Source organism: Coffea arabica, chromosome 6c, assembly GCF_036785885.1.
Source record: "Coffea arabica cultivar ET-39 chromosome 6c, Coffea Arabica ET-39 HiFi, whole genome shotgun sequence".
NCBI classification, from domain to species: domain Eukaryota; kingdom Viridiplantae; phylum Streptophyta; class Magnoliopsida; order Gentianales; family Rubiaceae; genus Coffea; species Coffea arabica.
In genome coordinates, this window is record NC_092320.1 from 30,318,809 (window position 1) to 30,332,077 (window position 13,269).

General features: G+C 41.3%; 1 protein-coding gene across 1 annotated transcript; it reads right to left on the reverse strand.

Annotated features, from left to right (window-relative positions):
* Window positions 1-8,584: 8,584 nt before the first annotated feature.
* LOC140008731 (uncharacterized) lies at window positions 8,585-10,369 on the reverse strand. The gene has a single exon (XM_072053591.1). It carries the CDS (start codon window positions 10,367-10,369, stop codon window positions 8,585-8,587), a length of 1,785 nt encoding a protein of 594 aa, XP_071909692.1.
* Window positions 10,370-13,269: the final 2,900 nt, after the last annotated feature.

Sequence of the window (13,269 nt, forward strand, 5' to 3'; positions counted from 1 at the left end):
TAGAAGATTTCTGCATTTTTGAAACTTTCTGCAACTATTTTACATTAAGTTTTAAACAACCAAGAATGAAACTGCTGCACTTTGCTTTCAAACTAACTCAGATTCTTAGGTTCAAAAACACAACTTCAATTAGATATTTTCCAACCCAACATCACAACTTCAGATTAAGCAACTAACTATACCACTACCATGATCCAAACAAACAAACAACTCAGAAAGATATCACACTCAATTTTGGGAAAACATGCATGCCACGGCAAGAAAAAACTTCAGCTTCCGCAATGTTTCATTTGCTACCAAATTTACAGCTTACCAAATTGCCTTCTTACTCCAAGCAACAAACTCAAAACAGTAAGATTACCCTATAAATTCTTCTAACATGAACAGCCAAAAGCCAACATCGTAAGGACAAAATGAGCTACTGCATATCAGCCAACAAAAACCACTGAGACAGGAATGCGTAAGAACAAGAGAACACCAGCCATGAAGATAGAGAATTCTTCTTTGCAAAAAAAAAACTCATTTCCATATTTACCCATTATCCCAATACCGAACCTAATGTGAAAGTAAAGAGAAAATGCATCCTAGAAAAGGCAAGCAAACCCAGAAATTCAAGCAAATCCAGATTTTAGCAGCCTGCAATTCATTTTTGACATGGCCTATCATAATTCAAACCTTTCAGCCCCAAACATACAAAGTCAGGTTTAATCCATCAAATAATGCGTCCAGCAGTGCCTGCAACAAACAGATACCCTGTTGCAGCCCACTGTTGTACCGCAGGTTACTGCTTCAAATTGCAGCCAGCAAGTGCATGAAAAGATGATCAAACAACAAGCAATCGGAAGGAAAACTCAAACTGTTCCAGGAGCTTCAGCAAAGACTATTACTCGACATCATTTAGCAATACTTGAACGCTTCAAACTAACAGAATGGAACCCAAATCAGAAAAAGAAATACCGAACGCATGGTTATCATACCGACAGTCTCCATACTAACGAAACTCAGGCAACTTATGCCTTTTGTTTTCTAAAACTCATGCCCAGACATCGACAAACAAAGGATGAAACAACAAGGCAATCATAACACACAGCAAAGTAATGAAACAGGTTCACCTATCCCTTCCACTACTAAAACCCATCATCACATTTCAAGACGTAAAAGAAACAGCAACCAGGAAAATGTTAAGAATCAAAACCTGATGAAGGTCATGAAACCAAATCATATACAGCCTAACCAAAAAATGTACAACCTAACCGACCCCTTCGTCAAGGATAGTAACCTTAGGAAGACACGATCATCAGAGACAGGAGACAGGCAAGCCAATAACCATATTTCACATCAATTTGCTAACAAAAATCATGGATAGAAAGGGCAAAAGGGAGCCTTACAGTTGAGAGTAACGGCGGTTGGTTCTTGTTAGTGGTGGTAGCACTTCCGCTCCTTCCTTGCTTGCGGATTTTCCTTATGCTATTCTGATCTCCTTTGAAGCTTCCAGCAGTTCCCTTTTCAGCAGTTGTCACCCAAAAACTCCTCTCCAAGATCGAAGCTTTCTTCAAGCTTCCTCCCGAAAACTAGCCTTCCCTCCAGAGTTTCCAGCCATCCTCCCTCAGTTTTCTCGTTTCTTTTGATCCCTTCTTGCTCGGCCCGAGCCTTTTCTATTTTCTTGCTCTCAATCCTGACCCTCAGCCGCCGAGCTTCCCAAGTTTTCAAGTCTTCTTTTTTTTGTTTGTTGTTCGGCCAAGCTTTCCTTTCTGATTCAGATCTTCTTCCTCCACTCCAGCTTTCTCTCTCGTTGTTTTCTTCTTCTTTGTTCAAGCAGCCGTCCCTCGCTCTTAGCTCTCTATCTCTCGGCTCTCTCCCTCTTTTTCAGATCCTTCCTCCCTCTTTTGCTTTCCCCCGCTTTCTTGGTTTCTAGCCGTCTCCTTCGGTCGCTCAGTTTTTCTTTCCGCCGTTCTCTAAAACTCTCCCCTTGCGGCTACTCTTTTCTTTCCCTTTTATATGGAGCCTCCAATCCATAAACCCTCACCCGAATGGTGAGGATGAAGGGCTTGCCCTTGCCTTCACATCAGCCCTCCGATGATCTTCCGTGAGTGTCCTTTGTACGCTGCAAAAAATTGCAGCGTGCATACCGCGACGTTTTTTTTTTTTTTTAAATCCAATTAATTAATATAGATAACTAATTACCTAATAATAAAAATAATAAAAAATAATAAAAAAATGCAGAAATGCTAAAAAAATGCTAATTTTCTTTCTATTTTTTTTTCCTTTTTCTTTTTGAAGTAATTTAACAAAATGGTAATAAAATTAAATGAAAACCAAAAATTTAATTAATATCAGATAAAAATAAATAAACTAGAAATAATAAACAGCAAAAATTGCAATTTTCCATTTTTTTCATTTTCCATTTTCATCGTTTTTCTCATTTTTCTCTTTTTCTCTTTTTTCTTTGCTAAAACTTGAAAAGCTAAAAAAAAACAACTAATATGACAAAAATAAAATAAAAAAATAGCAAATGAACTAAACAAACTAAAAGGCAAAATTGAATAAAACTAAAATAAAACAAAATCATGAATTTAACAAAAATCAATAGACAAGAATTATCACTAAAACGAAGCATATAAATTATTTCAAAATTTGGTGTCTACAGTTTGCCCCTCTTTGTCTGAGTTTTGAAAAAACTTGAAACAAAGAAGTAGACACCAGATACCTACCTGCATTCTTCGGCTGCGAACTACTCAAACGATGGGGACTGACCCCAGACAGAAATTTTAAAATCGGGACTGGCCTGAACAGGAATCTAAAACGGGACTGACCCGAACCGGAATTTACAACGGGACTGGCCCGAACAGGAATTTAAAACGGGACTGATCCGAACAGGAATTTAAAACGGGACAGGCCCGAACAGGAATTTAAAACGGGACTGGCCCGAACAGGAATTTAAAACGGGACTGACCCGAACAGGAATTTAAAACGGGACTGGCCCGAACACGAATTTAGAACGGGACTGGCCCGAACAGGAATTTAAAACGGGACTGGCCCGAACACGAATTTAAACGGGACTGACCCGAACAGAATTTAAACGGGACTGGCCCGAACAGAATTTAAAACGGGACTGACCCGAACAGAATTTAAACGGGACTGACCCGAACAAGAATTTAAAACGGGACTGACCCGAACCGAAATTTAAAACGGGACTGGCCCGAACAGGAATTTAAAACGGGACTTCACTGGGGATGTTTAAACCATGAATTGAGTTCTTTATCTGAGAGTAATTCAACTTTTGTACCAAGAGGGAAATTTGGATCTCTGTGACTGAAGCGATAGCTGATGTTGTTTCTTATGATCGAGCTTTGCAAATAACATCGATTCTTGCTTACTGGGAAGCTTTGTTTGTCGTTGATTTAGGTGCCAAAATGAGAGTGGCCGCTCTTGTTTGTAAATGCAACGTTCCTGCAAGAAAAGAAGAAATAATGGACTTGCCACCATCACTTGATCCGGTTTGCCTTGAGAATCGTGTAAATATGAGTCTTGTGGTGCTTTTGCCTCTGTTCTGCGGCATCTGTCTTAGTCGAACTTGTAATTTTGAAACCTCTCAATTTCTGAGACCGATAAAATATGGATTTACCACGTCACCCAATCCAGGTGGCAGCTTTGTTGCCTGTTACTCACTGTAATAGATGATTGAATCCCCTATCTTTGCACAAATCTTAGGGTTTATCATTCATTTGAATTCAATGGTGAAAGAATGATGCATGAAAATTTATCATATAAAAATCAATATATATGCAAGATGATTTCCTATATCAAGCAAAGATGAGCATGCAAAAGAATGTAGACAATCATAAGCAGTCACACACAAATAATTGAGAACAACCACAAGGTTTATAAAGATACATTTTGCAAAGAATATTTGTAAAGAACAATACAAGTTTAGCCAACGAATATCATATTCAAGACTTTGGATATTTTCTCTTCGGAAACCGATACTAGCAGAAGTATCCCAAATATGAGGAAAACCCTAAATGAACCAGGTCACCAGCTGTTCCTTCTTGAGCTTGACTGTTGTGAAAACCTACCTTGGCGCCCTTTCGGGTTTTCACCAAGGTTGCCCCCACCCTTTTATTTTTGTTTTTGTTGTTTTTCTTTTCTCTTTTTTTCTTTTTCTCTTCTCTTTTTTTTCTTTTTGCTTTCTTTTTTCTTTTTTTTTTTCTTAGGCGCCCTTTCGAGTTTTCACCTAAAGAAGAATGAAATATCTCGACCATGATCGACTCAGAAACATGAATTAAAGATTTCTGGCATCAGTAAAATGTACTTCCCTTATAAGATTAGGCGAAGACATTACGGACATCACCTGCCAGTTGATTAACAAATTTTCTAATAGAAATGCAACAAGTGACGAAAGCCAGGACTTTGGGCTTTTATAATGATGTCAGGTGGAGTGTTTTTCAAGAAAAGTTAAGGCTTGAAAGCAGATTTGATACGAGGGATGAAATAACTTTGAGATTGCACTCTTTTGAAAACAACTCCGAAACTGAGGAAAATTTGCCCCAGTTTGATCAGATTTTCTCTTTTTTTTGCATTTTTTATTGCTTTTTCCTCACCTTTGCATTTTTCTTTGAAAACTAAATTTGCCCCAGTGTAGGTTTTTTTTTTCTTTTTCTTTTTTTTGAATAAAATTTGCCCCAGTGTGGGGTTTGCAATTCTCAAGGGTTAGCAAACGAAATTTGTCAATTCTGATGGCTCAAAGGGGACAAGTAGAGATAAAATGTTTTTAGTGTAAAAGAAGATGGCCTAACTTGCATTTCGCCATTTGCATGAATTTCTAAAGAAAATTTGCATGATCAAATGAAAATTTTTTTGCACATATCTGAGTTGATGGGTTGAGGAAAAGTTCGTCCATCCATTTCTGCTAAAATGAGCGCTCCGCCAGGTAATACCTTTTGGACAATGAACGGCCCTTGCCAATTTGGAGCAAATTTGCCTTTAGCTTCATCTTGCATCGACAAAATCCGTTTTAGTACTTTGTCACCTTCTTCAAATGCCCGTCGGTGGACTTTTTTGTTGTAGGCCCGAGCCACACGTTTCTGGTAGCACTGACCATGACAAATAGCATTGAATCGTTTTTCATCGATCAAAGTCAATTGTTCATGGCGCTGCTTGATCCAATCGGCCTCCTCCAATTTAGCTTCCATAAGGATTCGTAGCGACGGAATTTCAACCTCAGCTGGTAATACAGCTTCCATCCCATACATAACTGAATATGGCGTTGCCCCAGTCGATGTCCGAATAGAAGTCCGGTACGCCATCAATGCATAAGGCAACTTTTCATGCCAATCGCGATGCCTCTCTGTCATTTTGCGGATAATCTTCTTCAAATTCTTATTTGCGGCTTCTACAGCTCCATTCATCTGAGGCCTATAAATGGCAGAATTGCGGTGTTTGATCTTGAACTGCTCGCATAGTCCATCTACCATGTCATTGTTCAGATTCTTGACATTATCCGTAATAAGGGTTTCGGGTACTCCAAAACGACAGATGATGTGATCTCTCAGGAAATTGGCCACTACCTTCTTCGTGACATGTTTGAATGACTCCGCTTCAACCCATTTAGTAAAGTACTCGATCGCCACCAATATAAATCGATGTCCATTTGAAGCGGGAGGATCAATTGTACCAATCACGTCCATACCCCACATTGAACAGGGCCATGGGGCAGTCATGCTATGCAATTCAGTGGGTGGAGAGTGTATAACGTCACCGTGCATTTGACATTTTATACATCTCCGGACAAAATCTATACAATCCTGCTCCATAGTAAGCCAGAAGTATCCGGTTCTCATGATTTTCTTCGCTAGCAAATGACCATTCATGTGAGGTCCACAAACGCCACTATGCACTTCTTTCATCATATATTGAGCTTCATCTTCATCAATGCACCTTAAAAGGTTCAAATCTGAGGTTCTTTTGTACAACACTTCTCCATTCAAGAAAAATTTTGAAGCCATTCTACGCAGAAAACTCTTGTCCTTTGTACTAGCATGCAGAGGATAGGACCCAGTTTTTAGAAACTCCTTAAGATCGGTATACCACGGAACATTATCGGAGGACTTGTCTACAACCCAACAGTGGGCAGGTTTGTCTTGAAGTTGAATCGGAATTGGCTCGATCCTCAATTCATCAGGATATTGGATCATAGAAGCTAAAGTGGCCAAAGCATCGGCAAATGCGTTCCGGGCACGTGGAAGATGTCTGAACTCCAAATTTCGAAATTGCTTGGCCAGAATGAGCAGACTGCAATGGTAGGGCAGAATTTTTGAATCTTTGGTTATCCACTATTTCAAGGTTTGATGCACGAGCAAATCTGAATCACTGAAAGCTATCAACTCTTTGATTTCCATTTCTAAAGCCATTTTAAGACCAAAAATGCAGGGTTCATATTCAGCCATGTTGTTTGTGCAGGCAAATTGCAATTTGGCCGCGGCAGGGTAATGCTTCCCTTCGGGTGAGACCAGAACAGCTCCAATTCCAACTCCGAGAGAATTCGAAGCTCCATCGAAGAAAAGTCTCCATTCAGGGTTTTGCTCACCTATATCATCTGTAGCGCCTACGAATAAAACTTTCTCATCAGGGAAATAGGTATGAAGTGGCTGATAATCATCATCCCTTGGATTTTCCGCCAAATGATCAGCTATAGCTTGCCCCTTGACCGCCTTTTGTGAAGTGAAAATAATGTCGAACTCTGATAGAATTATCTGCCATTTGGCCAGGCGTCCGGTTAACATCGGCTTCTCCAAAAGATACTTCAAAGGATCAGATCGGGAAATAAGATAAGTGGTATGGCTCAACAAGTAGTGTCTCAACTTTTGAGCCGCCCAGGCCAATGCACAACAACTTTTCTCAATGAATGAATAATTAGCCTCGTACTGCGTGAACTTCTTGCTTAGATAGTAGATGGTTTGTTCCTTCCTTCCAGAGTCATCGTACTGACCTAGAACACACCCTACTGCTCCATCGAGTACAGATAAATACATAATCAAAGGTCGGCCCGGTTTGGGCGGCACTAAGACTGGTGGTTGCAACAAATAATCTTTAATCTTATCAAAAGCCTGTTGGCACTCCTCATTCCAATACAACGGCACATTCTTTCTCAATAATTTGAACAATGGCTCGCATGTGGCAGTTAGTTGGCCGATGAACCTCCCAATGAAATTGATCTTCCCTAAGAAACTTTTCACGTCCTTCTGAGTTTTCGGCACTGGCATATCTCGAATTGCTTCGATTTTCGCTGGATCTATCTCTATGCCCTTCTTGCTAACAATGAATCCCAAAAGTTTACCCGCGGGTGCTCCAAAGGCGCATTTTGCAGGATTTAGCTTCAAATTGTACTTCCGCAACCTTTCGAACAACTTCTTCAGATTAACCAAATGGTCCTCTGCCCTCTTAGACTTGATTATGATGTCATCCACGTAGACCTCCATCTCCCGGTGGATCATATCATGAAATAGGGTTGTCATGGTCCTCTGATACGTTGCTCCAGCATTCTTTAAACCGAAAGGCATGACTCGGTAGCAAAAGGTGCCCTAAGGGGTGATAAAAGCAGTCTTCTCCCTATCCTCTTCTGCCATCAAAATCTGGTGGTACCCAGCAAAGCAATCACAAAAGGATTCAATCTCATGCCCAGTGGTATTGTCCAAGAGAATATGGATGTTCGGCAAAGGAAAATCATCTTTAGGACTGGTTTTATTGAGGTCTCTATAGTCAACACAAACTCGCACCTCTCCACTCTTTTTTGGAACAGAGACTGGATTTGAAAGCCAAATTGGGTAATGGGAAACAATGATAATGTTGGTCTTGAGTTGTTTTTCAATTTGCTCTTTTATTTTGAGGCTCATATCTGGTTTGAATTTTCTGGGTTTTTGCTTTACGGGTGGAAAAGAAGGGTCGGTGGGCAATTTATGAACTACCACATCAGTTGAAATACCAGTCATATCATCATAGGACCACGCAAATACATCCTGGAATATAGTCAAGAATTCAATCATCTCATTTTTCTGCTTCTCATTCAAGTGAATACTAATCTGCATCTCCTTAACTTCATCCTCAGTGCCAATGTTAACCATTTCTGTTTCTTCCAGGTTCGGTTTTGGTTTTTCCTCATATTGTTCAAGGTCCTTTGCAAAAGAATCGAATACCTCCTCATTATCACTCTTGCTTTGGAGTTCGGATTCACAGACCTCCAAGTCGTGAGTGATATAGAGATTGCCATTATCGCATTCCAGAACTGTGATATCCAAAGGGTCAAATAATTTTATTTTTGGCCATCTGAAAGAATTAACGAATGTGGGATAATAAGCAAATAAGCATACAACAAACAAATGAACAAGCAATATGAATATAAACAAGCGAATTAACAAGAACAACTTGTGCATTTTCATAAAGACCTTTGATTGAAAGCAAGTGGAAATGAAAACTTAACAATATTTACATGCGCAAATGTTAGTCAAAAGTAAAATTGTTTTCATTGGCTATTTACAGATGCAAAAGTATTTTCATGAATTCACATGAATGATAAACCCCTTTCAGTTTACCGAAACTCCTTCCGAATGGGCAGAAACTCGGCTGTCCAGTTGGGAATTGACCCTTCAGGGATGTTAGGAAATTCAGCTTCGTCTGACAAACTATCTTCAAATGTCGCCCCAACGAACAGCTGGGCCAAACTTGCTTCAGTTTCGTCAACTGGGTTGATTTCTGACATGATCACCTCGGCTGGTCGTGGGAAAGTATAATGCAGGGGTGGAATGTCAAGAGCCCTTTGCCTTTCTTCTTTCTCCGCTTTCTTGCGCTCCTTCATTTCTCTGATATCCTTAGCAGTCGGTCGGAAGCCTAAACCAAACGAATCCTTTTTCTCAATAATCTCCACTGGCTTCAAAATTCCTTGCAAATCTCGTCCCAGCCCTTTGTCAAATTCATAGCCTCCACGGATCATCTCCTTAGCCATCATGACACTGGCCCTTGATAGAGCTTGCTCCTCCTTTGTTATCCAACTGACGGAGACAATATCAGATGTGCTATGAGGGGTCACTGTGGAGCTTCGGCTACCCTCTTCTTTGGACTCGGAATCGGTGATTACAAGGCAATCCTCCTCAGCAAATATAGTTATCAGCTTGTCGTTTACTACGAATTTCAGCAATTGATGCAATGAAGAAGGCACAGCCCCAGACTTGTGAATCCACGGCCTTCCAAGCAAAACGTTGTAAACACTAGGAAAGTGCATGACTTGGCAGGTTATTTGAAATTGTGCGGGTCCCATCTCGACCACTAAGTCTACTTCTCCTATTGGCTCTCTTTGCGCTCCATCAAAACCTCGGACTATGGTCCTTGAAGGCCTCAGCTTGACATCTTGCAATCCTAGCTTTTCCAAGGTGCTCCAGGGACATATATTAAGAGCGGATCCATTATCAATCAATACCTTCGGCAGCATTTTTCTGTTGCACCTCACAACTATGTATAGGGCCTTGTTATGTCCAATGCCTTCTGCCGGCAATTCCTCGTCAGAGAAAGTGATTTGTTTGGTGAATAATACGTTCCCAACCACGTGTGAGAAATTATCAACTGAAATGTCTCTAGGAATTTGAGCTTTAGTCAGTACTTCGAGCAATGCATCCCTATGCACATCTGATGAAAAAAGTAGATCCAACATGGATATTTGAGCGGGCGACTTGCTAAGCTTCTCGATCACATTGTATTCGCTTTTTTGGAGCCTTTTAAGGAAATCTAAGGCTTCTCTTTCGGTAATTGTTGGTTTGGCGGGTGGCTCAGAGTTATTTGCTTGAATCGGAATGGTTGCTTCAAACGGGCTTGCAATTTTCCCCGATCTTGTGACCACTGATACTTCCTTCTTTGCAATTGACTTTTCCCCAATCTGTACGTCAGGTTCATCATAGTTCCATGGCACTCGTTGCAGGCTTAAAACAGGCTCTTGCTTCGGGAATTCAATAACCACCGGCTCCAAAGCCTCACTTTCGGCTGGCGTGAGATCCAAAACAAAGGGCCTCTCATCCTCTTCAAATGGCAATTCTATGACAAAGGGTTGGTCTGTGACCCCAAACACTTCAGCTTCCCTTGCCAATTCTCTGACTGGTTCCACATACTCCGTATCATCCAGAATAACCCCAATAATATTGGCATGTTCCGGTAAAGGGTTCCTATTTACGTTCGGCCCTTGCTCCTCCTTTTTCCGGATTACAATCTCCCCGACTTCAACCATATCTTGGATTTTATGCTTAAACGCCTTGCAATCAATAGTCGAATGTCCGGCAGCCCCTGAATGATAAGCACAGACTGCTTGCGGGTTATACCAGGCGGGCATGCCATATGGGTAGGTTGGAGGGGGCACCGTACCAATTTTCCCGGCAGCCTTTAATTGTCCATACAATTGATCCAGAGGCCTACCTAGGTTGGTAAATGTACGGCTAGGGGGTCGGTTGTAATGTTCAGGAGATTGAGGATGGTTGTAAACAGGTCTATTTGGTGGAGGAAATCTTGGGTTATATGGAGGGCGAGGTCGATTTTGGGGTGGATTTGGTTGGGAAATTTGAAAAGGGGCTGAAGGTGGGTTTGAATAGCTTGGGCGAGGTCGAGGGTGGTGGATATTGGTAGTATATACAGGATGCGAATTTGAGTAGTAAGGGTAATGGGGTTGGTAGATTGGGTTGTGTTGATATCGGGGTCTAGGTGAAGGGTTTTGGTTCCAGATAAAGGTTGCGTCCCCCTCCTTCTTTTTGAATGGCGGTTTCTTCACATTGCTTCCCTGCCCTTGTAAAGCATCCAACTGAGATTTAAGGGCGGAGACATTGACAATCTTCCCATCTCTCACAAAGTCATCAAACTCCTCAAGTTTATTTACAATTGCAGCAAACGAACATCCAGTCATACGGAAAATCTCTTCGAAATACGGCGGATCATGGGATTTTATGAAAGTACGTATGATTTCATCCTCGGTCATTGGTGGCTCGACCTTTGCAGCTATTTTCCTCCACCTCTTGGCATAGGTCTTGTGGTCCTCAGAAGGCTTCCTTTTCGTTCCTTCTAACGTAGTTCTGGTCGGAGCCAACTCGCAGTTGTACTCGTACTGCCTCACAAATGCATTAGACAAATCAATCCAGGTTTTCACGTCTTCAAGCTTCAGGTTAGAATACCAGTCAAGCGCATCCCCTTCCAGACTCTCGGGGAACAACCTTAAAGGCAAATTCTCATCGTCTACGGGCTTTCCCAATTTGTTGGCAAATAGTCGGAGATGTGTCTTGGGATTACCCGTCCCATCATATTTGTTAAATTTAGGGGTTTTGAACCCCTCAGGCAACTGCACGTTCGGAAAAAGGCACAATTCATCATAATCCAGGACCCCCTGCTTATTTAACCCCTGGCTCTTCCTCATAAATTCATCGAAGCGATCTAGACGTTTGAGCAACTTCATATCAATTGGAGCAGAAGATTCACCCATTTCAGGCTTATTTTGGAAAGTGTGCTCCGGCACGACGGGCTCTGCGGTAGGCTGATAAAAACCTGGTGGGTTCAAATGCATGTTTGGGTCGCTTTGAGGCTGAAATCCTTGACCATAAGGAGGGTAGAAAGGAGGATTTTGAGTAAAAGCATATTGCGGGTTAAAAGTTCCCTCAAACGTGGTTTGAAATGAAGGAATAACAAATGGTTCGGATTGTGGTTGTGTAGCGGGTACAGGCTCAGGTTGCACTCCGCTACTAACGAGCTCGTCAATCAACTTCTTCTGAGCGGCCATTTCTGATGCCATTTCCCCAAATTTTGTGTGCAACTCTGTCAACTGAACCCCAGGACTTGCGGCTTCCGGCTGGGTAGTTGCAACGGCCTTATCAGATGATTCTGGTTGAGTACTCATGTCTACACGATTCCTTTGGGCCTTACTTCGGGATCGCGTAATAATGGGACTTTTCCGAAAAGCTATTTTGAAATTTACCTGAGGATACAAAAGACTTCTTTAGATAAACCAATCGTTACTAGATTTTCTGCAATTTATTCAAAAGAGAAAAAGAAAAAGACATGAGTTAGTAATTATTCAAACAATTCGGATGCATGTCCTATTTGGGGGGCTCTTTTTGTGCCAAGGGTAGGCCTAACATGATGCAACACCTTCGAAATGGGACCCGTAATACAAACCTGTTTTTGACAATAATCCAAAATGAGAGCAAAAGAAAAATCATTTTCATTGATAAACTTGCCAATATTTACATCATGTCACGAAGACGATTCCGTACAAGATTGCCAAAACTTCTGAACCTATCTAATACAGAGTCCTTTGTTTCCCTAGCATATGGAATTCTAACACATTCAGTTTGGTCATATAATTCTGCACATTTCCTTTTTAGCTCTTGACGCCTTCCTCGTTCATTTTCATACAATTGCTTGCTTTGCTCGGCCATCCCTTTGTATGCTTCGACAGACTTACTTAACTGCAGAATTTCTTTATCCTTTGCTTCGATAATGGCTTTCAACTTTTTCACCTCCTCAGATGGCTTATCTTGAATTTCTTGCGCGACGGTTCCTTCTACCCAGTCTTCGTATTGTGAAGTCGTCAAACCCTTCTGCTTGAGCTCCGGGATGTATCTAAAACTCACGTCATCAAATAGCGTCACCCAGGCGTCAATAATCCGATCTTTCATAGGGATTTGATTTGGGCACATTCCCCAGTTAAAAATAATGGTGACTTCGCTCATGTCAAGCATGGGTGGTATTTCTTGGGTACGCCCTAATTGTCTGAGAAACCTTTTTGGGGCGTAGGCGGTAATCCCTTGAGTACCCAGTAGGAGAATGAATTCGGATGCCTGAGTGCGAAGAACGGCTTTAGTACAATCGGTCCAATCCAATACCCATCTAATATTTTGATCGGTCACGTTCTTCAAGAAATCCACAAACTCAGATGCATTGCACGGCAGACTGTCTCTATTGATCCTCTTGTGATGTGTGGTTATCCAGTTGTATGCGAGCATTGGTAGACTCGATGAAATAGCCGGTCGTCTCATGAAATGCTCCATTCCCCATATATGTAAGATCAAATTTGAACCACAAAAGAACTTTTTCCCTTTCTGACAGGTAGTGCAGGCTATGAAGATGTCGGCCAAAATGGTAGGAATAATGGAACACGGCCTATCATTAATTCCGAGAAACAAGTCATACAGGATTCTAGTGAGATTGAAGGCTATCTTTTTGTCTTTCCTAGGAAAAAAGTAGGTTCCC

Coding starts and splice junctions, on each gene's coding strand:
- LOC140008731 (XM_072053591.1), bottom strand. CDS start 10,369: ATGCCCGCCTGGTATAACCCGCAAGCAGTCTGTGCTTATCATTCAGGG.